Here is a 26,695-nt window from a genome sequence, read left to right as displayed (position 1 = left end):
TCTACGATATGCAAAATGGCCTGTGCCCAATAGGACTTGCCAGGTATTGGAGCCTTTCAGAAGAACCAACATGTGGCATTTCCTTCATTGACTTTCCTCCAGATTCTTCCTTTGAGGCAGAGGGTTGCACCTCGCTCTCACAAAAGAAGCAGGGGGTTCAGCCCCCAAAGCCAGCCCATGCCCCCAGATCAGGGCTACCCACCAGGACATATAGGCCAAGCTTTTCAGGAGTAACTAGTGATTTTGGGTGCCGCAATCTATGGATACCTGATCTGCGACATCTTAAATTAAGCCTGATTTTTCAGACACTGCTAAGCACTCATCCACTGAATATCAGGCCCCTTTAGGGTGATTCAAGTTGGGAACCCAAAAATTGAGGCACTGGAAATCACTAATCACTTTTGAAAATCTTGGCTATTCTGCTTCTGCACTGCCTCTTGGTGCTGCTTCTGTTCCCTTTCGGAATGGCTGTGGTGGGCAGGGATTGGACAGAGCTTCCCTTTGCTACCTACAGTGTTCCAGGGCATGGAAGGGACTCCATTCCCCATGCTGTGACTAGGGGCAGGTTACTGACATGGATAAGAACTATTCACATGAGTAAGACATTGCAGGGTCAGGCTGTGACTGAGCATGTGAGACGCACCTGCGTGCACATTCAAGAAAAGCTCCTTGAAAATCTTATGGCCAACGGAACAAACAGAGCTGCGTGAACCGGGACGGCAGGGTTCCACTGACAACAATTTAGCTGTGCATTAGCATCTTATTTTAAATAGGCAGTTACACATACAGCCCTTCTCAAATGTGGTTAGTCATCTGCTGTATTCTTCCTTTCTTTTCTTCAGCGCTGACAGTGTGTGTGGTACTGTATGTAAAGGCATGGCCCCAGGAATTGAGGGGCTAAACAATCTAAAGGAGCCTAATGACACGTGTATTTAATGTGTTTTTTATTTGAAAGGACTGTTTTCAGTGTGCTTTGCTATTATTTTATTCAGTTATATTTCAGTATCACCTAGCGGCCTCCACAAGGTCAGAAACTCATTGTGCTTGGTAGAGTAAAAACATGACAGCCCTTGCCCTGAATAGCTCAGGTACATTTCCTTTCAGTTGAAATGACTGAAGACTAGATTTGACCATTATTTTAATTGTTATTTTCTAGGTGGAGCGTTTTATCTATAACTAGCAATGTTATTTTTCCCTTGTTGGGTCTGGACTTTGCTCATTTTCAAAATGTAGACAATTAATATAAGGGAAATCTTTTTCATAGTAGGGTGACCTGAGTCGAATCCAGATCCTGAACTTGATGATGGGGTTGGGGGGATGGGGAGCTTTTTAGAGGTAAGAGAGAGCAATGGAAAGGTTTTTCAACACCTCCTCTGTGTGTTTTGTAGCTGTCTCCAGATCTTGGATGATAGTAAGGGGAGGCACATGCACAGAGGGTCTTCAGTGAATTTTTAGTTCTTAGATTTTGAATCTCCCCCCTCCCCTGAGGTTTTTTTTTTTTTTTTTAATGATTATGAAATGATACCCCCCTTCTTTCACAGGTTCATATGGCACAGGCTGCCAACTGCCCAGCTAGAGTGTATTTGTGTGGAGTTGTTGTTTTAGAGCACCAACATGCTTTCTAGAGTGTAAAAAGGCACATCTCTGCCCAACGCAGTTGTGCTCTCTCTCTCTCTGACACACATTCTCTGTTTAGGCATATAGTATAGAATGTTTTGTTGAAAAATATACTAGTAAATTACATCCCGGACCTCTAACCCCTATCAAAAGTAACTGTGTAAGTGCTCTTGGTTTCAAGGCTAAGTAACTCCAGACTCACTTAATGGCTGCTACACAGCTGTTTTCCACGTGCAGCATGCAAAGTCAATAGCCAGGAAGGCCTAGCACATCCCCTGTCCATCTTCAAAATGTCTGCAGGCAGCCCATGTATTAGACATTCATGCCTTTTGCAGCCCAGGGCTGTGTTTAGAGTAAGCACTGCTATATTAGCTACACTTTCTTACTCACAGGAGGCCTGATCCAAAGCTCAGTGGAAATACTCACCACTGATGCCAGTGGACTTTGATTCAGGTTCCCTAAGTGGTCTATTACATAGTGTGTATAAGCTGGTAGTCCTGAATTATCCCGATGTGGAGTATGGCCTTCAGTGAACCAGCGAGGGAAAAAATGGTTGGGTTGTTCTGGTTGCTTTTATTTTTTAAATAGAAAGAGGGTTACAAATAAACAAACCACCCTAATCTGTGAGGAATTAAAAGGGGATTTAGAGAGAGACATGTAATCATTTCAATTTTAATTGCTCTATAATTAGCATTTCTCTTTCAGCATCAGTAAAACTTGTTGTTAACCTACTACTGCTTTTCGTTTACGTTGCTGGAGCCAGTTAAACTGGAAGGAAACATGAGCTGCAAAACACAGTTTAACTAGCACAAGTGGGCACACAGATGGGAAGGACCAGGTATGATAATGAGCAAGGGGATTGGTTGTGCTTTTTGAGTGCAGAAACATATAGGGGAGTCTTGTTGAAATGAATATTATTTTGCATGTACAGTGGTTGGTTTGGGTAGCTGTGCAGTCACACTGGCAACTTCTTTCTTGTTTTAGTTATACTAGTCAGGTGATTTCCAACGTTTATTCCATGTGTGAAATAGCAGTTGAGGACCAAATCCTGAATATCTTGCCTGAATAAACAGTGCTTAGACAAATGTGCTGAAAAGGCATGGGGCAGAGCAATGGACTATTCAGCACCCATGTATCATAGCTGGTGCATAACTGATTGCATCCACTAGTCCAGAGTGTTGGGAAGGGCACAGTAAGCCCAACTTGCTGCCATCCCCACCATACGGGACCTGGGCCAGCAGATTTATCCTGGGTTGAAATTCACTCCTGTGCAAAAAGTTACTGTAGAGCTTGGCTCTGCCATAAAATAGTGTAGTATCCACCTAGTGCAAGTTCTCCACTGTCTGGCACCCCACATCCATCAGAGGAAATGCAGTGTTTCTGCTGTGCTTTGCCTCCCACATGTGCCTACAGGGTAGAAGGCAGGGTTTACTCCACAGTGCACACATGAAAAGCTAGCTTCAAAATCTTTGATATCAGGGCCCCGTTTTCCACATTGGCCACCCAAACTGTGCCTGAAAGGTTTGCGCATGTAGTGATTGCTCCTGGGAAAACTTAATCTGTGCGGACCAGGTTATTACGTGTGTAAATGCTTGATCATGCATAGAAATGGCAGTTTTGCTTGTGCAAATGTAGGCTTGTGGGTATGCAGTTAAATTTAGCTGATGCATTTTAGACAGTTCTAAGAATTTGACACTAAAGTTTCAGTTGCTCCGTTCCCTTTATTCTATCTTTTTTTTCAGAACCTTTTGTTTGTGTAACCTCTTAATAGAAACAAGCAGCGGATCCTTTTATCCTGATGGAATAAATTCAGTGTTTTTGCTCTGAAGCGTTTATGCACATGTGACTTTTCCTCAAGGTGCTGGGTATCTAATCTATAAAATGAATGGGTGGTGTTTTTGTCAGGAGTGGGTAGATTTGGTGGCTTGTACTGTAGGTATGAGGTCTGCATATACCATTCTTACATGTATCACTGGGCTGAGATGCTGCAGTTCTTAGAGTAAGATAAAGTAGTCAAGCTGAAAATGAAACAAAGCTCTAACTGTATTCCTCCTTGTGTTTAGCAGAGATAAACTTCAGTGGAGTCTCAATGCTGCTCCTTTTGGCTTCTGGCAGCAGCTTTAATTGGTAAAATGCAGATTTTTTTTTTGATCAAGAGAGGATTATTCTTGTTATCAGTCTGGAGCATCTTATTTCAAGATGAAAAGGCTTTGCTGAATTACAGATGCCAACATTTTTACAAAGCACTTTGGCGATTGACATCTCAAAGAGAAAGTATGATTTATTAGCCTATAATGGCTAACACTGAGTGCTGGTCTAGGTCCCACTGATTTGTGAAATTGCTTAATATGAATTGCCTTTTGGTGTAATTCAAGCCCCAGGTTTCTCAAATAAACTTAGTATATAAAGTGTATGTAACATTTTGTATCTGCAGGGGGAGGGGGAAGGATGAGGAACAAAAAACAAGAGAAAGGAAGAAAACCTGCTTTTAAATCCATCTTGGTGGTGCTTTTTACAGTAGTTTGGCTGATAAGCTGGCAGGGTAAAGATTAATAACAAGGCTTGTCGCTATCAGCACCTGCTTGTCGATTCTCTGTAACAGGGCTGTCTGTTCAGCATGGAAATTATTGATTAAGTAAAAATTGCTATTAGATTGTGATGTGATCCATAATCACAAACAGTGGTGGACATTCCTCTTTCACATCCCGAGCCATGCATCAAGTTTTCCCTTGCAGTAATTTATATTGTGCTGACACTCCCGCTCATTAGGCTTATCCTCTCCTACACGTGTCAAGAAAGCACTAAAAGAATGAACAGCAGCAGCACGACGGCAGGTGGGAACATACTAAATTTTCAGGTGGAAGGAGGAGGTTAAACAACTCAGCTAGCTCCATCCATTCCTTTTCGTTAGCAGCTTACCCCGAACAGTGCTTTTCTCCAACCATGGGCCTGATCCAACTTCCACTGAATTTACTGAGTGTTTTGACATACGTTTCAATGAGAACAGGATCGGGCCCCACAAATATCAGGCCTCTAAGTGCTCATTATTCCATGTGATTCTATTATGCAGTTGTCACTTACATTAATTACCGTACGTGGCTGAAGTTCACCCAAGCCCAGAAGGGAACAAGACCCCATAGCAGGGTTGGATAGGAATAGGGCAATGCAGACAGCAGTGAAGTCAAATAAAGTCTGCACCCTCCTTTGCATCTTGGAGCCTGGGGGACAATGGGTGAATTAAGACATAGTCTTCTATGTTGCCTTAGTTAAGAGGCTTCCTGAATTTAGGATTCCTGAATTAGGGTTGCTTCGGTTAAGGCTTTGTCTTTTTCTCTCATTTTATTTTTTCTTAAAATCAGAGAAATTAAATGCAGCAAACTAATGTTAAAATCATCATCATTAACATTATTACTACTAATTCTCTTACTGCATTTATATAGCTAGTATCAGTGCACCATTTACCTATGATTTTTGCACTGTAAAACATTCCAATTTTGCCATAATTAGATAACAGCACCTCAGTATTTGTACTATTCCTTATACTTCTGTATGCTCAGTTTAAAGAGTGCTGCAAATATTGAGTTTATTTAGTTATCTAGGACTATTAGCAAGTTTCTAAGTATGACCACTCTGGTTCAAATTAAGAGAATACTACATTTTTTTTTCAAACAGGGAGCATATGCCTTGCACACTTACACCTACCTCTGTACAATAGAACCACTTTCTCTGAATGGATCAGAGCCAGCAGATTACCAGCCAGGAAATTAATTGCCAACTCTTAAGAGTTAGTAAAAAGCCTGAACAAATCACATACTAAAGGCACCAGGCTCAGGCTCTGATGGCTTTTGGATGAGGAAGCATTACAAAGCCACAGGCTGGTCACCAAGAATGCCCTTCCATTGGCTCCTGCGGATTTCTTTCTAGGCTAGCACATTCCTGTCAAATTCCAGTGGCCACAACAGGGCATAGGGAGAGGGATGATCATTGAGATAACCCAGACCTACATTAGCTAGGGTTTTGTATAATAGTAACTTCACCTGGAAGTGAATTAACAGAAATATATGCTCTTCAGTTCTCTCCTATATACGGCAGGCAATTGTGTTCTGTGCTACCTGACGCTTATGAGTAGCCTTCATAGCCTTAGGCTGAGTGTGTTGCAGTAATCTGGCTTTGAGCTGGCAAGGCAAGGATTACTGTGTTGTAGTCTGTATCTGAGAAGAAGGAATGCAATCTTCTCGCCAGCAACAGATGAAAGGAAGTATTAGTGGTCACTGCTTATGTCTGGGAGTCCGGGAGGAAAGGTGAGACCAGCAAGACCCCAAGATTGAACGCCACTTTGACAAACTGAAGACAGATGCTCTGACAGTGGATGCAATCACCATCAATTCCTCAAAATGCTTCCCACTCCTAACAAATATCACACCCATACCATCTGCATTGATCCTGAGCCAGTTAGCCTTCATCTCAGTCCCTGTTCCTGCTATACATTGGGAAGTCAGGGAAACACCTCTGTCCAAATTCCCTGGAAAGGAGATTTATCAGGTGAAATCCTGGCCCTATTGAAGTCGATGGCAAAACTCCGATTAAGTTCAATGAGGCCAGGATTCCACCCATTCTATCTGAGTCTTATCAGCATATTAATAAAATGCTTCACAGTTTCTCTTGGTGGCTTTACATGCATAGTGAACAAGACAGGTGACATGCCCACAGATGGTTTTGGGGGTTGAGGCATGGAAAGAAAAAATGGGAGGTTGGGCTGTGGTTTGGGGGTGTAGCAGGGATGGGTGCTGAGAGCTGATTGTAGAGCTGGTGATGATATTTGTTGGGAGGAGTGGCTGGTGCTGGGTGGGAGATGTAACTATAGCCACAAGAGTCAGTGGATACCAACGTTATGAGGGTTATAACCTTTTGTAGCCCTGACCCATGTTATATGACAAGCTCAAAAGAGAAACCTTACAAGAGCTTGAGAGATTAATTCTAAATAGATAGCCAGGAGAAAAAGCCCAGATCTAAGCGTAATGCCTTATTGGGACTGTAGAAGTGATATTGCTGCATATGATGAGATTATACAAAGGATGTTGTGAACAGGTGACCAGAAATATCCACCTGCGATTGAAAAGACCAGAGCCAGGGATGTCTCATTCTGGTTTAGGCCTGGATGATGCTATTGAAGATGACACAGTGGTTTTTTTATTACCTATGGGTATTACAGTAGGTTCTCTCCAGTTCGTCATCTCCTCTATCATGAAACAAGTTTTAAATATATACATTATCTGCTAAAGATTTCCCTAATACTTAGCCACTTCCTTCATAGCTCTGGGATAGATCTGGTCCATTTTTTTTTATTAGCAAAAAGTGGATCAGTGTCTGTCACTTAATTTAACCTGCAGTTTGTAAAGAAAGTCAAGATAGATTTAGAATCCCTGCTATGTAGAGGTCTAAAATTGAAGATGAAGCACCAACATTTTCACACTGTAGATGATTTGGATATGATCATATTGAATGACAGAACTCTCTTTAAAAAGAAAAATGTTCTTTTATTGATTTATATGGGAAAATCCTGTTGAGGAACTCACCCCCTCTCTTATTCTAAGAGGATCAGTGGTAGCAGTACAGGGATTAGTTACAAACTATGAAAAGCAATGGGAAAGATTCATGGCTTTGCAGAATCTGGTCCAAGTCTGAACTGCTGGACTAAAAGAATTACATATCATTCAGCAAGTACCATATATATGCTCAATGTTTACATACATATATTTAACATACTCTAATTAGCAGATTGCTTTAATTGTCCCTTGCTTTCCTTGCTGTCTATCTTTCCCCCATTTATGTGCATAAGATTTTCAGTAAAATAGTAGAGCAAAATTTTCTTAGGGCAGCATATACTTTGCTAACCTCTGCGTGTAGATAGATGACCCATTGTACTAGTGTGGGTGCTTGGAACTCTTCAAAATCTTATTAAAAATACTACTCTGTAGCTTTGCCTTGTTTCATCATACCATAGCATTTCTTAGATTTATAAATTGGCTCATGGGATTAAGAAGTTTGTCTCTGCTAATATAAAATGATATAAAGCTGCTGGAATATATGGTTACATTTTAACTCAAAGAGCCTGTTGGTCTGAACCTGCTTGAGGTCTCTTTTTCAAAACCTTGCCTTAAACTGCAATGTAATTTTCACAGGTTTTTCTCATTAAAGCTGCGCAATTTATGTAACGCAATTTATTAGTTTTCATGCCTGAAACTTTTTCCCCTTCTGCATCTTTACTATTCCGAGTTTATTTCTCGGCTGTGTTGGCTTGATCTGCATTGTGAAATGTGACAATGCAGAAGTTTTAAGAAAAATATTATTACTTTTATTTTGGTTTGAAACCAAAATACAGGAACAGATACAATAATAGCTGCCTAAGCCTCACCTCAGCCATGAGCTCCGTTCAGAACCTTATAGTCTTTAATGGGCTGTCTGCTGGCATAAGAGTCATCCAGAACGGAGCAGCTTGCAGGATCAGGGTCTAAATGGCTTCAGTAAAAACGATGGCTAGAATTTATTAAAGGGGAACAATATGGAAAAAGTAGTTAATTCACTTTTAATATATACAGTAGGTCTGATTTCCATTGAAATCACATGAGCTATGGCTGCAAGAAGGAGACCTATAGATTTTTGTCATCTCTCTTGCAGTAGTGTGAGGAAAACATCCAAAGTATTAAGCTGTCCTACCTAGTAGGTGATAGTATGTTTTTACAAAACCAGGATGGTATTTTCATCTTCCATAGTATTTTCAAATAAAATGAAATACTCTATTGACATACTGTATATTATTACTTTACTGTCCCCTGCACTAAGCAGAGTTCTCTAAAAAAGCTAGAAATGGCATATATACTTTTAAAAAATCTTACATTAAAATCTGCAGCTGTGGTAAGTGCGTGGAGCAGTTCGCATTCCTATTTTTCATGTATGTTTTTGTTAACGGTTGTATGCAGCTTTATAGTGGGTTCCTTATTACAAAGAAAGAAGTGAGATTTTGTTCATATCTGATACTGAGTATGTGGATTTTTTTTTAGTAGGTAAAAACATGGGTTTCCTGGAAATACTACAACGGTGGCATGCTACAACCATTTTATTCCCAATATACAAAGATCATTAAAGATGTGAATCTTGGATTTGAGCCTAAGGTTATACTGTATCTTTCCATATTCAATCACTCATAAAATCAACTAAATTATGTATTTGCTGGGCAGCGTTCTGAGATGAGCTCACTCATTCTGGTTGGTCAATATGTGGTTTAATTACACAGACATTGGAGAATGCAGTCCTGCAGCTTCTCCCCCAGCAAGCTATGGTCCCAATTCTGCCCTTGCGTCCATGACTGCAGTTCCTATTGGCTTCCATGAGAGTTGGGCCTGTGTGACTGAGGCCAGAACTGAGTTCTGTGTGTGGAGCAGAACCTACTTATATGAGCAAATCCTTCCCTACGTGCACTTATACTACAGAACTGTTCCCCCATGGTAGCACTAAGACTGTTCTGGCTTTCTTGTGCTCCACTCTGTGAGGTGCGTAGGCTGGTAGATCCATGTAGAATCCTTGCTTCACCCTCCATGTGATTACTTATGGAGTAATTAGATCGTATGTGTGATGCACGTACACTTGAGAGGACTGCCCCAAATCCAGCTCACCAACCAGGGTTAGGATACAGGACTCCTTCAGTGGTTATAGCCAGGAATAGCGGCCTCTACCAATCCACATAACTTGCACTAGGTGCTGGTGCACTGGATCAACCTAAACCCAAAGCAAACAGTCCCAGTCCCTGCCCCTACCACTCTTCCCAGTGCTAGCCTGTTTGGGCCAGCCTGGAGTCATCCTTCACTGGCAGAGGGTTTAGCGATCACCTCCACATGGTCCCCTTTCTTTCCACTAGTATATCTAGTGATCCTTGGGTTATGCTCAAGGCATTCTGAATTGATGAATTACCTGTTATTTATTATTTGCACCCCACACCAAAGAGAGATCATCTAGAGCTCGTGGAACCCTGACACACATCTAATACACTGAAGAACAGTGGATTGTTAAAATTGACCAAAGGTAAAATTTTCAAAAGTGCCTAAATGACTTAGGAGCCTAAACCCCATTTTCAAGAGAGATTTAGGCCCTTGGGAGCCTACATCTCATGCCAAATCAAAGGAATTTAGTCTTCTAAGTGCCTAAGTCATGTCTGAAAATGGGAAAATTTTACCCCAAAGCAGCAGGACTTTTTCCCAACATACCCCCAGTCATGTGGTAGCCAGTGGAGCTTCAACACCCTCATCACACCTTCCCACTAGACAGAAAGCCCACTTTCCGCTCTCTGACAATACCCATTCAAATAGATGGACTTTAGCATCATATCTGGAAGATCCCCAAATTAGGGCTATTGGGGACAGGGTGAGGGCAGAGCATTCTGTTTAGTTTCACAAAATATGGAAGCTCTGACACTCTTCTTGGACTCATGCACATACAATATAAACTTCAGTACAAAAGGGATTGGCAAGGCTTAGCTCTCACAGCAGTTTCTAAGTATATTGTAAGATTCTTTCCAGAAATAAAAAGAAAAGAGAGTCTGAACTCCTTAAAATGTCAGCTTCCTCTATTAACCTCCCAGTTAATAATGTAAGAATGTAACACTCTTCCCTGAGAGATGGCACTTTAGTTTTAGATTATGTCATGTGAGGGAACATCAGAGGAGAAACAGAACTGAGAACCCATTAAAGTAGCTTTTATATAGCCGTAAAATGATTAACATCCACACCAGTTGTTGCAGAGATTACGGCAGATGCTTGTTCAGTAGACCTTTGATATTAAGAAGTAAAAACAGAGTTTTTGCCCATCGCTTTATGTCTACCTGGACTTGCACAGGAAATCAAGGAAGAATTGTAAAACGCCACCTTTACTGAGCAACATTTTGCTGTTAGCAGACTTGGCATATTATATACGTGAATGAAGGTATGTCAAATAAAACAAGAACAAGATGTGATCTTATTGGGAAAGAATCCTTATAATATCATGTTACCCCCTCCCTAAAATCCCAAAGCCTATATAAAAACACGGAAACCTAAAACGCAGTCTCAAGGAATACCTCTTCAGCCTAAACAGCAAAATATGTTTGCCTCATCCATGTTGTGTCCTATACATACTGTATAACTACGATATCAGAGATTAAAAGAAAGGAAATGCTGTATTATGAACTACTGTCTTTATTTTTACGATTAGGTAACTTTCCCCTCCCCGCCACTGATTCCCTTTATATCCTAAGGGCAGATCCTTTCTCTTGGGTCAGGAATGTAATAAGGCAGGTTTTGCTCTCTCCAGGATATTGTGTCTGTCTCACTGTGCTTAAATTGCCACAGAGAGCTCTTCAGAGCAAAATACAGTATTTTCTTTGTACATGGGCCAACGATTGACGTATCCTTGGGGACTTCTCTGTCTTTAGCATTTAAACATACAAGCTGGATATGTTTAACCTATTGATGGGCAACAAAGACAACAGCAGAATTGACTGATAGAGAACAGAAGAAAAAGATTTAAATTTTGGAGCAGAATCACCCCCCCACCCACACAGATTAGCAAATAGGAAACATTTTTAACTTACAAAATTGAGAATGCTTTTTGTTATTACAGGAAAGTGAAGAAAAATAATCAGATCTATGTTAACAACAGAAACACAGGCAAGAAGAAAACAGCCCTGCTGGGCTGTGTCTTTTATATTATTATATAACATGTTCCTGTTTAATAACAAGAGTTTGCATGTCGATAACAACACTACTCAAGACCCATTTCTGCTGTGGCAACAATTACAAATCCTCCAGTTCACGATGGCTCGGGAGAATGGGCGTTAGAAGTAATTGACTCTTAGTTTGTCTATTTAGAATGACCATCCCAAAATGTAAATGTATGTTAAAATGGCTTGTATTTGACAGCTTCCTCCTCCCCTATCCAATCCCTGTGTTCCTTGTTTCTTGTGGGGTCCTGATCAGGATTGTGGCCAATGGTCTCCATTGTACTACAGGTGTTAAAAGAATAATAAAAGGCTGTGGTATCTTGTGCCATGGTGGAGGGCATTGAAGAGGGAAGCTGCCCAAGAAGAAGCTTGTGGAGGAACTCTGCCTTTCAGTTACTATGCCTCCTGAAGCATAAAGCAACAACTCGGACCCCGCACACCTTGACAGATTGTTGCATGCTTTCCCACATGCACCTGGGGTCAGCACTATTGTTTGATGGGAGCTGTGTCCCTTATCGGTCCCAGTCCTTTTGGAGGAAGCATAGATTTGCATAGTATTTGTCACTGGCGGATGGGGAGAGGGGAAATTAGACTCAGGCTTGGCACCTGTGCAGAGGACAGTGGGGGCAAACAGGAGGGAAGAAGAAGGCTTCTTGCACTCTGTTTCCTCCCTTGCACACCTTTGCCAGGCTGGGCACAACCTAGCTCATAGTGCCTAGCCCAATGCATTTTACAAGCATAGGCACCATTCAAATGCAGCCACCACTGGGGACAGGATGGCAACCAACCAGTCCCCAGCATACTGCACAAGGGAGAAGGGGAGCTTCACTGAGGTAAATCAACTTTATTTAACACTGGTATAAAAGCTTAGTGGTATGACTAAAATCATCTTTTTATCTCTTTTAGTGCTAGATTAAAGTGCCTCCGTGGTTAAACTGGGAATGGGGCACTAACAGTATATGCTTCTCACATGACTGTGTCCATTTTCCTTCTCCCTCCTTCTTCGTCTCTCTTCGTTTAGTGGACTTTGCAGCACACACAGACTCTTCCTGATCTCCAGTGTGTTTCTTTCCACTTCTGCTTTCTCTTCTGTTCCCTGTGAGTTCTCTGAGTCTTCCCCCCCACTACTTTAACTTCTAACTGTTGCATTATCTCATTCCCAGCCCTCGCTCTTCAATTCCTGCTTTTCCTATCATCCAGCATTTCCTAATGCTACCTTCTCTCCTCATCTCCTTACCATTCAACTGTTTGCAGTGCACACCTGCTTGCTGTCCCTCCCACTCTCCATGTGCATCTGATCCCCTTCCATTTAATTCTGCTGACCTTCTTGTTTGGTTATAACTCATCGTTATTTCTCATTCCACTTGGGTTTCTAATTTTGATCTTTCTCCTCCCTCCACTCTTCACTGGCTGTTCTCTCCAATTTAACCAATCCTCAAGGAACTACGCTGGGAATCAGGAAGAGTAACATTAACAACAGAGAGTAATAAAAAGTTGACATGGCACCCGACTTCAAATTAACCAGAATTACAGTAGAGCTGACTCTTTTTGTCTTGATGTAGAGGGTTGACAACCATGGGTGGGATTCATCAAAGTACTTAGATGCCTATCTCCCATTGATTTCAAATGCCTAAATACCTGTGTGTACCCTACCCTATGTGAACTTACTGTATAAACATCCTATGCTGTTTAGTGCATGTATTACAGTGGCATCACTTGTACAGATACCATATGGTGTTGAAGTCTATACAGTGGTTTAAATTATACTTCCTGGTTTTCACATGCTAATAAGTTTCTGAAAGAGCCACCTTTTTGAATGAAACTTTATGTAATTATTTGATTTAAAAAATATTTTTAAATGTACAGAGCAAATCACTCCAGTAATTTTGTAATTCTGATCACCTGGGAAATGTTTTTCACTATAAAAAGAAAAAAAAATTGCCACACTTCGGAATACCACTAATTGGAACTTCTGGGCAGGCATGTATCTAAGATCACACTTTTCAATGTATGGCAATAGGCTGTATTTGGCTTTAAGAACTTAAAAGTGGCTTAAAAGCTTATGCCACCATAAGGACTTAAAGCAGCTTATGTGCTTCTTCCATCTTAATGACTAAAAATGGCTTAAGTGCTTATGCCACCTTAAGGACATGGGTCAAATACTCATCTTTATAGAGCAGTGAAGGGGATGTTGGTCTCTTGTTGCTGCTTACCTTGGCTGTTCAGGGCCTGACTACTCCTGAGGCTTTCCAGTGTGATAGAAAAAGGACAGGAAGGATCCATACTTGTTTTCCAGGCAAGTGATGCAGAACTTCTACAATCGGTGGGAGATGGAGACCTCAATTTTAAGGAATGCAGTGTCCCCTGCAGAACTGCTGCAAGGGTTGAAGAGGAAAGGGAGGGGCTGGGTTTTACCAGTTGGATCATTTATAAAAATTCTACCCTGGGTGCATTTGTGGTAGCAAGGTCTAACCCCACATACACACAATTTTTGCCTTCCTCTGTGATTTCCATTGTCAGGGGGATATCTGTGGTCTGGTAGGCCCATCTCTACATTTTTGCTCCTTTTCAGAGATGTCTTCCATCTATGTCGTTCGTTCCATCTCTCACCAGTTGTCAGGGAGGAGGCCTGCCATCCTACAATGAGATGTTGTGGAGGAGCAGCCGCTCTGATGTCATCTCCTCATTGCTTGACTGCCTAATATGGCAGCGGGGAGTAGTGATGAGTCATGGACTCTACCTCTGAGGAGGAAACAAGAATGGGCACTTGCATAAGTGCTGCATGGCCACATCTCTAGAAGGGCAATGCCCTTTTTGAATTTACTTAGCCATCTGAGGAAGTCGCTTACCATCTCTGTGCCTCAGTTCCCCATCTGTGACATGGGGATACTAATACTTCTTTACCTCACAGGGAGTTGTGAGGCTAAGCATGTTAAAGATTGTCAGCTGCTCAGATATTTCGGTACTGGCAGCTAGTACCTTAGATAAACAGATTTGATAGGTAGATATCAGTGCAGGGGTTCATATCGCAGATGCCCCTTGAATATCTGATAATTGAAGCAACTTAGTTGCACATGGACTTAAGGCCAAATCTTCAGCCCTTGTGCACAAACCTAAGTAAAGGGGCTTTACATGGAGCACCTATGGTTTGGGGGCAATTAATTCCTTTCCAACCCAGCCACACAGCTATTCTGCTCTATTAAGTGGTAACTCCAATTTGTATTGCTGGCCTCAAATCTGCACTACAGATGCCACTTACACTAAGACTTGGAATGTTGGCTCTGTGCAATTTGTGAACTCTCAACCTGCCCCTCCATGTGGATACAGAGTACACCATGTTTAGAGGCTGTTCCACTGCACTGACTCACCACGGCTCACCCTCCGTCTCACGCACAGTAACTGCAGCAGTTCTGTGTCTTTTCCAGCCTTTGGCCCCTGTGCACTTGGGTTGGGGAGACTGCCCAATAAAGTGGCCTAACTGTCTGTACTGCTTTTAAATCCATACATTTATTGGGGACTGTTGTCTTTCCAAGTGCTGGGAAATTAATTGCCAAAAGCTTAGTTAGTGCAAAATTTAAGTTACACAGTTATTATTTAAAAAAAAAACTTACTGGAGATGCTAATGTTATGCTTTCCACAGCACCATTAACTTTAGCTACAGTGCATGCAAGTAATGCCTTTTATTTCTGGTTTTCTTGTTAAATATATTGCATAAGGTATTCAGTGTATGAAATAAACTTAGATATTTTCTTCACACTTTTCTGTTTTATCCTCCAAACCATACTTCATTAGCCAATGCATCCTCAATTAGATCTGTTATCTATTCCTTCTCTGTTGCTCCTGAATCATCCTTCCAGTGTCAAAGGATAGTCTCTCTTGCTACTCTTTGGCTACCAAGGGAAACACATTTGGCCTTTTTTATCTATGAATGACTAATAGGTACCAACTAGTCAGTCAGGATATCCCTATGTGCTCCCTTTCTATAGAAAACTCACAGAAGGGGAAAATTAAACAAAAGATCTTTTGGAAGTTCCTACCTCAAATGTTGCCGTGCATTTTCTGCTGTGGTGCAAAGCAGCACGTGCGGCTTATGAAACCTGCATTGGCTCCACATTTTAGGCTATCTTTTATGATTTTATTTCTTGCCATTTGGATGTGATCATAGACTACTTTGGCTTCTAGGGCAACTCCAAATCATGCTTCAAGTTTCTCATCCCTTTGAGCATTCCCAGTAGAGAGTATAGGCCAGATTCAGCCTTGATTTTAGTGGAGTTGCAAATTGTTACCCTGCATTGTGTGTCTTCCTCCGTGTCACAGTATTTCTGCAGAAATGTTATATGCTCAGCATCGCAGCACCCTTTAAACCAAAGAAACTGGGCTAGAACTAATTTAACTCTGTTGATTAACATTCAATTGGCATGAAGGTGAACAGCATTCTATTAATGGACCTTATTTTTTGAGGGAGGTTCTATCATGCTTGTGTGAGAGGGACATTGTGTGAAATTTTCTATTCTTAAGAGAGCTTCAGTTTTCAGATGAGAAGCTTTTAATAATATGGAGCCTGATCCAGCAGAGCCTTATGTGAGTAATCCTTACTCTGGGGAGTAGGCTTATTGGCTTGCATGAGCCTATTGGCCTTAGTAAGGATTAATAACATGAGTAAGACTTAAAGGATCGGGCCCATAACAGATAAAAATTAAAAGAACAGTCTTTTCACACCCATAAGACACTAGGACCACTGTATTAAAATTCAATTTCACCAGGAAAAAAAAAGTCCTTCTGATGTAGTCCCTGGAATGTGACATTTCATGGGTGTAATAAGGTTACAAACAGATTATAAATTGAAACCCCATAAATCCTTATTGTACTGTACCAAAGCTTCTGCTTTGCATAATACTCTTATGCCAAAGCGTAAAGCTAAAAACTATTCATTTGTTCTCATAGTGGTGACCAAGGAGTCAAAAACACCATGCAAAATCCAAAGGTAATTATTAGAGTGAAAGAACCTGAATCGTGAAGTTCACAAACTAATGAACGTTTTACATAGCAGTTGTCTGCAAGATCATTAACTCTATTTGTAGCATGTTTTTCAATGTGTGAGGCACACACATACATGTATATATTGCTAAATAATAATTAAATGCCCAATAAAAATGGTTAGACAATTTATGTAATTCTGCCTGTCTCTCTCTATATCAGTGAGCTGCTCCCAGAGTGAGGTACAACTCACTCTGAGTAACAGTAACAGGATCAGAATCTGACCCAAAGTGATGAAAGCCATCAATCTTATTGGCTAAGTGATTTGTTGTGTTCTGCAACTGTGTATGTTTTCTTATGTGGGCTTAGCACATTACATTCTCTTTACCCAGTTCATCCGTCTCCTCTTCTTCCTCCACCAATGCCCAGCTTCCATTCCAGTGTCTTTACACCTCTCCCTTTCCACCCCTTCCTCCAAGGGAGCTAAGCAGCTCATTCAAGAGTAAAATAAATGAAGCAGATTAGTACTTGACTTTGTCAGCCAGTTTCTTCGAGGCCTTCCCTGAAGATGAGGGATTTCAATGAGAACAAGGGGCTTTGCAGACTAGCTTAGAGAGGACATTCAATGCATTGAGATAACATGGACGAAAGTAAAGATGACTGTGGGAAGAGTGGAGAGGACGGGAAAGGAGTGATATGATAAGAGAGACGAGCAGATAATTAGGGAGGAGCGGAGTTATGCAATGCCCTGAAGGCAATCACAAGACGCTTGATGTTGTGGAGAAGGAGGGAGCCAGTGGAGGAATTTTAAGAGGGGAATGACCGTCAAATCACTAGGAAGGTGGTTTTAGTGGCTGCATCTTGCATGGATTGCTGAGATGGGCTGAATTTTAGGGAGGCCAATGAGAATTGGTTACATTAATGAGGATGGGAGCTGACAAGGGCCTGGGTGAGAATCTTAGTTGTATGGCCGAAGAGGAAAAAGTCAGATTTTATAATTGCTATGTAGGCAAAACTAACAAGTTTTGCACACTGCCTGATTGTGTAGGTAAAATGATGCTGTTGTAGTTGAAACGAGAACAAAATTAACTGCTGGTCTCTATTGAAATCAGATGGAATTCAACTTGTGTAACATTCACCAGTTGTTAGTTTGCATCCCATGTAGCTTTATCCAGCTGATGCACCATTTTATTTACTGGAAGGCTTGGCCAATAGTTATGAGTATTGGCCAATGAGTTTTGTACAGTCACTTTTTTTTTCTTTCGGGAAATAGGAGTGCACATAAACCTCTCTGTACTGTTCTGATTCAGTTTCAAAATACTGACCATCTGTACTTTTTTGGTACAGGCTCATGTAATATGAATGGACTACAGAGATATGCATTTGAAACATAAACGTTTAAAGATTAAATGTTGTACATTGTCCAGCACATCTGTTCTGTTCAGATGCTGTGTGCACCATCATAACTTTTAAGAAATGGTAATAAAGCTTAGAAAACAGAAAAAGAACAGTCATCTTTTATAGGAAACCCACATCTGTTTGCCATGGGGATACTGTATAATTGTGAACATAAGTGATTTTATATGGTTTTCTAATTGTTTTCAGGACTTTAAAAAAATAGGATTATCTTTTTGTGCTCCAGTATGAACTACTGACTTTCTGTATGTCTGACTTTTCTGTGAGCTACTTATGGAGCAGATACTGATTTCATCTCTATACTAAGATCAAGTTTAAACTCTGGAAATAGTTTATATTCTTACCTTAATAGAAAGAATTGCATTTTCTGAGACAGAAGGCCACCTAGTGGTAAAGCTGGGAAATGATGACTGTTTTGGAAGCCTGCAAAAACAATTGAAGAACTGTAATGACAAAGTGTATGAAGGCTGGGATTTTCAAAGAAAGTCCAGTAGAGTTAGGCAACCAAATCCCATTGAAATTCATTCCTATTTGAAAATCCCAGTCTAGGGTGCTTTTTCTTAAAATCTGAGCAAAGAATTTGAACAATTAATCTTTTTCTAAATTCGATTTTTTTGTGGGTCCTGATTCAGCACTCCATCCGAGCACTTGATGAAAACTTAAGCATGTACTTAAATGTGTTACCTTGCTGAGTGGAACAGCACAAGTTACCTTTTGGAACAAGCAAAAGTCATAGAACCAAATTCTGCCTTTGGACACCTCACACATTTCCCACTGACCATAATGACAGCTGCACAAGTGTTTTGGAGGGCCATATTTAAGACTTAGCCTTTGAGGCAAGCTATTTAACGAGGGACGAACTATATTACAAAAAGGCAAAAGAAGTCTGGGTTGGCGTGAACTCCACTTCGATTAGGGTTTGTTTGGTTTTTTTTAATCATTGCCGTGTGTAATATTTTCCAGGCATACATGAAATAAATACACCCACTTTTAAGAAAATGCTGGAAATATGGAGTGAGTCAGAATGGGTGGTTTGAAATTCAATTAATCAGTTAAATTGACTTTTTTATTTGGAGGACATATCCCCTGAAAAAAAAAATGTTGTATGAAAAACTTACATTAGCATGAAGTCAAATAGAGGCCTGCTTTTGCAACCCTTACTTATGTAGAGTAGCATGTAAATGAGACTCCATTGGTGTGAGTAAGTATTACTCAACATGAGTAAGGTAAATTGAGTCCTAAGTAAAATTTCAATAAACTCATGATCAACTTAATATTTTTGTATGCCCTAGGCTTGTTGATGTCAGTGGAATGCCTCTCATTGACTGTAATGGGCTTTGGATGGGGCCTTGAATTTACTTAGATTGTAAACTCTTTGCAGGGACTGTCTTTTTGTTCTATGTGTTTTTTTCTTCTGAGGTTCCTGGGCGCTATCATAATATGAATATTTTAATAAAAACAAGTCTTAAACGGGAGCAATAGAGAGTCATACAGCTTAAGGCCAGAAGGAACTACCAGATCATCCAGGAGTTAAACTGTAATATTGTTTTGTCCCTATGTAGCATATAAACAATGATCATATACATGGAGAGAAGAAGGAGTTTGTGTGCCGATGGCTGGATTGTTCCCGGGAGCAGAAGCCGTTCAAAGCCCAGTATATGTTGGTGGTACACATGAGGAGACACACAGGGGAAAAGCCACACAAATGCACTGTGAGTAAACAACACTGAGTTCCAGGCTATCCCACGGTGGATAGGATCACTTGAAGAGCACAATGGGACTGATTCTCCACTGTCTTGCCTTTTGGATAGCTGTTTTAGACCTGTGCAGAATGTTTGGGCCAACAGCACCACATCAGCTTGGTAACATCATCTCTCCACTTTGTACAGTACAAGATAGGGTAGAATTAAGCCCAGTTCATCCACTAAATCGTCTGATGAATCCCTAAAGTAGCGCATTGTTAAATAATGCAGAGGCATTTCCATGTGTGTTTAAAATCACTTTCCCTCACTGAGGAGTATCTGGATCCTAGTCCTGACCCCAAAATATTAGTGACTGTGTAATGGATTTTAGTGTTGAAACAAACATGAACGTATTGTTACTATGCAGGTTTTTTTCTCTTATAATAGCTGTTTTACATGGTGCTGGAAATACTTTATTGAGGAATTGTGCCATATTTAAATGAAAGAAAAGAAACCCTCCATCTCATAGGATTTGGAAAGCTTCTAGTCTTTGAGATATCTGGGGATTTTTTATTGGTTTAATTTTTCTCCAAGTCCAAGTGTGTAGAATAATCCCGATGTGCATGTTGTCTCCAGTTTGAAGGTTGTACAAAGGCCTACTCCAGACTAGAAAACTTGAAAACCCACTTGAGATCTCACACTGGAGAGAAACCATATGTGTGTGAGCATGAGGGCTGCAACAAAGCATTCTCTAATGCCTCCGATCGAGCCAAGCACCAAAACAGGACTCATTCCAATGAGGTAAGCAAGCACCCAGGCAGTGAAAGGGCCCTGGCTGCCCACAGACATACTGCTGTCAAAAGAATGTATTGTGGAATGCAGACACAAAAATCCTCAAGAAACATGAAATAGGTAAGTTAACGACAGTAAATCATTTTAACAGCATGGTGATCTAAAGAGGCTCCTTGTCATTTTATCAAGAATCAAAGAAGGGGACTGGCTGGCTGATCTAATGGAGACTTTGTGTGGTTACCAGTGAAAGGGCTGCAATCCAGTAATAATTTTCTCGCTCCCCAAAGTGGAGAGGACACTCAGCTCCCAAGGAGAGTTTTAAGCCTCCTATTGTTGTTCTATAGTGACATCTGCTGGCTAGTCAGGAACAGCGTTAACTCTGCCAGGAGTTTATTTGGAGTCTGATCCTATACGTTGCCGAGCACCATCGACTACTCACAAAGTGAATGGGAGCTAAGCAGGGGTTTCGCATCTTGCTAGAGATGCAGCAGGATTGGGCTTTAGCTTCTTCAGCTGCTATTGGTAAATGTGGAAGAATCTTGAGGGGCGTGGCTTTCCAAACTTCTGAGTTCTTCTCCCTACCCCTCTCTCTTTCCCTTTCAACTAGATTCTTCCCTATATCTCATTCTTCCCTTCTCCTCAGTCTGTTCCCCTCTAGGCCTTGTAGAGAAATTAGCATTCTGGCTGATTGCATGGCTTGGAACCTGTGGTTCCTCTTCTCCCACAATCTCCCTCCATTTCCAAACCAAGCTCATCTTTCTTTGGTGATTTCCCACCACATCCGTCACAGCAATTCACTAGGACTAGCATTCTCTTCAAAATTTTGCGGTCGCTGTAGCATCTGTGGGTCACAGGTGACCCAGACAGCATTGCACAGCTCCATACTCAGCTTAAACCTGGATGCATGTGTTCTGCAAACTTCTAGACTTGCTGATACATAATGGCAGATTTAATGGTAAATTATTACAAAGATCGGGGGTAGGAGATTTACCTAAATCTGTCCAATACCTGATCTAAGCTTTGGGTTGGAATCAATTTGTCCATCCCGTCATAGCAATATGAGGCACAAACAAGGTGTGTTTTTGATCTGGATGCTTTGCTCTGCTTTTTAAGCTCTAGGTTGAATATTCAACAGTCAATCACTAAATTTAGTTATCATCATCGATGGAACATCACTTTCTTACATTGCAACAACAAAATCGAGCAAACAAATAAACCCCAAATCTTACCAGAAATGTACTTCACAATGAAGTGCGCTGATGCTATAGAACCAGACCCTCAGCTGGTGTAAACTGATGTAGCTCTATTGACTTCACTGGATTTAAAGAAGAGCTGATAAATTTATGACCTCGAATAATAGTTATAGTTATGCTAGATCAGAATGATGATGGTCATCAAATCCCATGCTTAGGCATTTAAACTGATGGCCTGTAGGGGATGATGTATGAATTCCCCCCTCAATAATTGGTCCAGTGCATCATAGAAGGATTTTGCTTTCCTCTGAATTTCAAGCATTAGGTACTGGACCACCCAGAGGCAGGATGCAGAATTAGATAAACCAGTGATCTGATCCAATATGGTAAATCCCATGGAGTCGCTCTTCAGCTGGAGTACATTGTTGTAGCTTCGTTGACTTCAATGGAGTTATGGCAGAGGTTCTCAAACTTTTGTACTGGTGACCCCTTTCACATAGCAAGCCACTGAGTGCGACCCCCCCTTCTACATTTAAAACATATTTAACACTATTATAAATGTTGGAGGAAAAGTGGGGTTTGGGATGGAGGCTTGCGACCCCCCATGTAATAACCTCGCGACCTCCTAAGGGGTCCCGACCCCCAATTTGAGAACCCCTGAGTTATGGCAATTTACTCCAGCTGAGGATCTGTCTGTGTTCTTACTTTGTTACATATGTAGCAATAATGTGCATTGTGCTCCCTTCAAAGCCAAGGAAGAGGAATAGATTTTATTAGGTGTGGTCAATGCTGAGACAGTTTCACAATGTCATCACTTTATTAATGCATTCACTGTGGAAGAGTATAATTGTTACACTTACTGCACTCAAAGGAACTCTTAGGAATCCTACAAGGAAACCAAATCTAACCTCAGCCTTTCTTCCCACCTGATCTGGCAGAAACCATATGTTTGCAAGATACCAGGCTGCACAAAGCGCTACACAGACCCCAGTTCTCTCCGGAAACACGTGAAGACTGTGCATGGCCCCGAGGCACATGTCACCAAGAAGCAGCGTGGAGATATTCATCCAAGGCCTCCACCACCAAGAGACCCAGGCAGCCATTCTCAATCCAGATCACCAGGCCAGCAGACTCAGGGTGCAATTGGCGAGCAAAAGGACCTCAGCAACACTACCTCAAAGCGGGAAGAATGCCTCCAAGTGAAAGCTGTCAAGTCAGAAAAACCAATGGTATGCAACATACTGTGCTGCTTTGTTTCTTCCTCTCTATTATCATTATTTGTTAATAAACTTCAGTGCACTAGTTTTTTTTACAAAATCATATATATTTTAAATGCTTTTAAAAACAGTAACAAACAGAACTTTAAAGGCGCCTGATTTTCAGAAAATACTAAGTTCTGAAAATCTGACTCCTTTAACGTCTCTCAAGTTCAGCACCTTAAAACTGAGGCACCTAAAATCACTAGTCACTCTTGAAAATGTAGGCCATAGTCTTTAATTATGTGATTGCATATTCTATCTGAAAGCATGAAACATTTTTTCTCTACAAACTTAGGTACACATTTATCTAAGATATTTGATTATGAATCCACAGGTAATACCAAATATATGCATGCAAGGGGGCAGAGCCAATGTTGTGTGTTCAAACTCAACTTTCACATTTCCTCGGTGTTTAGTTGTGTATACTTAATTTCGCTTTCATATAGGTTTGTGCAATTAATTTCCTGGAGCATTTTAATCCTTTTAAAAAAAAGTCCCCAAGTCTATAAAAAGCAGGCACTGTTTCACTAGACCAGCTGACTCCTACCAACTAATAAACCAAAGCACTTGGACTCAGCATATCAAATCTATCAATGGGAATTAGGCATTTAAATACCTTTGAGGATCTGGTCCTTGTAGGCCAGTGTTTGTTAGCATTGCAGGCTAAGTATAGTACACTTTGCTATGCTTGCATGTATATATACACACCCTTAGAATTAAGAAGTCCTTAAGGCAGCATGAGCATCTCCTGCCCAGCCATCCAAACTATGCCAATTTATGCTAACAGAGGGTCCAGCCCAAAGAGTGCATTTAACCAGTTACACATGATACAAGTAACTAACTATTATGTAAATGGTGGCTGTGATTTTCAGTAATGCTGAGCACTCAAAAATCTACAGAAGTCAGTGGGAGCTTTGGGGATTCCTCACCCTTGAAAATCAGGACAATATGTGTAAAAGACTAGCCAGTACTACAGAAATACAACATGTGTTTATAGTTTAGGGGCCATTGCTTCTGCTTTTGAAGTCAACAGGAAGTTTGTGATTAACTTCAATGGGAGCAGGATCATTTTCATAAGAACCTGTTCTGCAGGCTCTTAGTACCAAGCATACAGCTTACTGGCAGTCCTTGGGAATGGTGAGAAGTACTAAGCATCCGAAGAAGTGGGCTGTAGTCCACGAAAGCTTATGCTCTAATAAATTTGTTAGTCTCTAAGGTGCCACAAGTACTCCTGTTCTTCTTTTTAAGCACTACTCTCTATCACAGGGGTTTGCAGGAACACTGCCTTAATTAATGTTTGTTCAATGCTTTGTAGGTTTAAAGTGACCTATAATGAATGCTAAGCATCATCGTTATTATGACTATACTTGTAAGTCTGTAAGTGTGAAGAAAAAAGTTAACAGATTTAGGGTATGTCTACACTACCTGCCAGATCGGCGGGCAGCGATCGATCCAACCGGGATCGATTTATCGCGTCTAGTTTAGACGTGATAAATCGACCCCCCGAGCGCTCTCCCATTGACTTCTGTACTCCAGCTCGGTGAGAGGCGCAGGCGGAGTTGACGGGGGAGCGGCAGCAGTCGACTCACCACTGTGAAGACACCACAGTAAGTCGATCTAAGTACATCGACTTCAGCTACATTATTCACGTAGCTGAAGTTGCGTAACTTAGATCAATCCCCCCCCAGTGTAGACCAGGCCTTAGATATAAAATCATGATTCTTGATGTATAGTATTGTTGTCTTATTAACTGATACTCTACAGAATTCACTATAAAAGCCAATTTCCTGTAGATGCAATATTATGGGCATACTTAAAATGTCTCAATAGTTAAGGTTCCACCGGGATTTTCCTTTAATGGGACTTTTGGAATATTATATGATTTTTAACTTTCCTTCCCTTTACATGTTAACTAATGATGGGGAATTATTTTCTTGGCTAATGGGAGGAGGGATGAATCAATAATAAATGCCAACATTTATTTCCCAGACCTTCATTGCGATCTGCACAGACTGTTGCATGGAAAAATCAAGGAGCTCCACATGGATGCAGCAGTTTGCTTGTGTAGATTACAATGCAGGATCAAGGTCTTACTGTTAGGGCTTGTCTACATGAACAATTGGACTGTGGCAAGCGGGGTTGTGAATCTTCCCCTCACTAGTTTGATGTGGACCAGCTGTCCATGAGCACTCTGCTGGGTGCGCATTGACAGTTCATTAATATGCTTTGAAATAGTCCCATTTCAAAGAGGATTGGATCAAAGTGCTCTAACAAACTGCTAGCTCATATCAACAGGGTGCACGAGGGCAGTTAGAGTGCAGCAGGCTTGTGTGGCTGCAGCAGGCTAGCACCCCCGCAGCTTCCCAGAGTCTAATTGTTTGTGTAGACATGCTCCGTGGCTCTAGTTTTCAAACCAGACCCCCTTATTGGGAGAACAACATGGCCCCATAGTTACCTGCCCCCGCTATTTTGTGTCCATAGTTTATTCCTGTTTTCCCCTCGCAATTCATTATCTATCGATGAAAAGCACTGTTTAAGAGCTAGGTATTTATTATTAATTATTATTATTATTGTTGTTCACTGCAATCACAGAATTGGATCAGCCAAAATGGAGGTGTGGTTTGACAGATGTAAGCCCTCCAAGTTCAGCTACTAAATTTTGGTATGCATTTTTCAAACAAAAAATGGTTTCATCAAAAATTGCCTTTTCTCCGAACGGAAAATTTTCACAGATTTTTTTTTTAAATTTTCTACTTTTGAACTAAATTGAAAAATGAAAAATGTAGCTTTTTTCTGGTTTTTAGTTTATTGCTTATCTGTTTTCCCTGCCCCCTTCCAACATCAAAATAGAAAAAAGAAAAAGTGGGTGGAAATGGGGAAACAAGATCAAAAGAGTGTGGAAGAAAACAGAAAAAAAAATTGAAAATAAAAATTGCAATAAAAATGATTGTGAAAAGAATTCAAATAAAGGACAAGGGGGGGGGGGGGGGGGGAAGCAGGGGCTGGTTTTTTTTAAACCAGGGGAACAAAAATAACGTTGTAATTTTGAGTTGATGTTTGTTAGGTGTTTTCATTTTTTACTAGATCTATTAAATAATGAAATATTTTCTCTAAGTAACTATCTCTAGTGCACCCTTCTCTCAAGGGGGATAGAACTAGATAAAAAAGTTAACTCATTCTCTGCCATATCTGGATTCACAATATCTTCACGCCAATCCATTGGGGAATAAAAAGCCAGATCCTTCAGTCTCTACTCACATAATCCTAACTCTGCTTAGTAGCTTCAATACCTACCAGGGTAGGAGTTACTCCATGACTAAGGTTTACCACTTCAAACCCAAATTAGGTAATAGTTTTCAGTTAATAATACTCCAAGGGTCCAGTGTAACTCTCACTGTAGTCAAAAGGCAGTCGTCTGTTGACGTTAGTAGATATTACATTAAGCTCTGCGGGCCCAAGTCATTCCTGCCACTCTTACTTAGGTGAGTAGTCCACTGCTATTAATGAAACTAGTTGAGTAAGAGGCACTAACGTGAGTAAAGCTTTGCAGGACTGGGCCTTAAAACAAGTTAGTTTTTTATGAATGGTATTGCATATTTCCCACTGTGAATCAGCTCTACAAATAGGTGATTAAAATGTAATGTAGTTGTCCTTCTTTTCTTGGTTTTCATTGCTATATGAGTTAAGATATGTCCCTTGTTTTTCTACTAATCCAATGTTTCTTCTGTCTAATGCTCTTAAATGTCTTGTTCTAACTTCCTAAGGACAGTGGGTAATAAGGTGAGGGGATTTAAACATCTCAACTTTTTTCATTACAACATTTTTTCTTTTTTTAGTCTTTTGCTTCTTGTCAAATCATTCTTTTATTTAGTAAGAAGCATTCCATCAGATACATTTCCACATATGTGTAATGAACATTTTGCAAAACACTTGGCATGTGAAATAGCTAGATTACGCTTGTGAAATAGTTCCAGATGCATTTGTTTGTATATATCATATTTATGTATA

General features: G+C 40.7%; 1 protein-coding gene across 4 annotated transcripts in view; it reads left to right on the top strand.

Annotated features, from left to right (window-relative positions):
• Nucleotides 1-26,695, top strand: part of GLI3 (GLI family zinc finger 3) — a 258,797-nt gene that overhangs the window by 220,499 nt on the left and 11,603 nt on the right. For 3 of the 4 annotated variants that reach the window (XM_034761252.1, XM_034761251.1, XM_034761253.1), the window contains 3 exons: nucleotides 19,324-19,473; nucleotides 20,080-20,244; nucleotides 22,367-22,657. In XM_034761252.1, the coding sequence (XP_034617143.1) occupies nucleotides 19,324-19,473; nucleotides 20,080-20,244; nucleotides 22,367-22,657 (606 nt within the window). The remainder of the gene's footprint in view (nucleotides 1-19,323; nucleotides 19,474-20,079; nucleotides 20,245-22,366; nucleotides 22,658-26,695) is intronic. The other variant, XM_034761254.1, reaches the window with a different exon arrangement.

This window comes from Trachemys scripta, chromosome 2 (genome assembly GCF_013100865.1).
Source record: "Trachemys scripta elegans isolate TJP31775 chromosome 2, CAS_Tse_1.0, whole genome shotgun sequence".
NCBI classification, from domain to species: Eukaryota; Metazoa; Chordata; order Testudines; family Emydidae; genus Trachemys; species Trachemys scripta.
The sequence above is the reverse complement of the archived record's forward strand: the minus strand, read 5'-3'. Positions and strand labels throughout refer to the sequence as shown.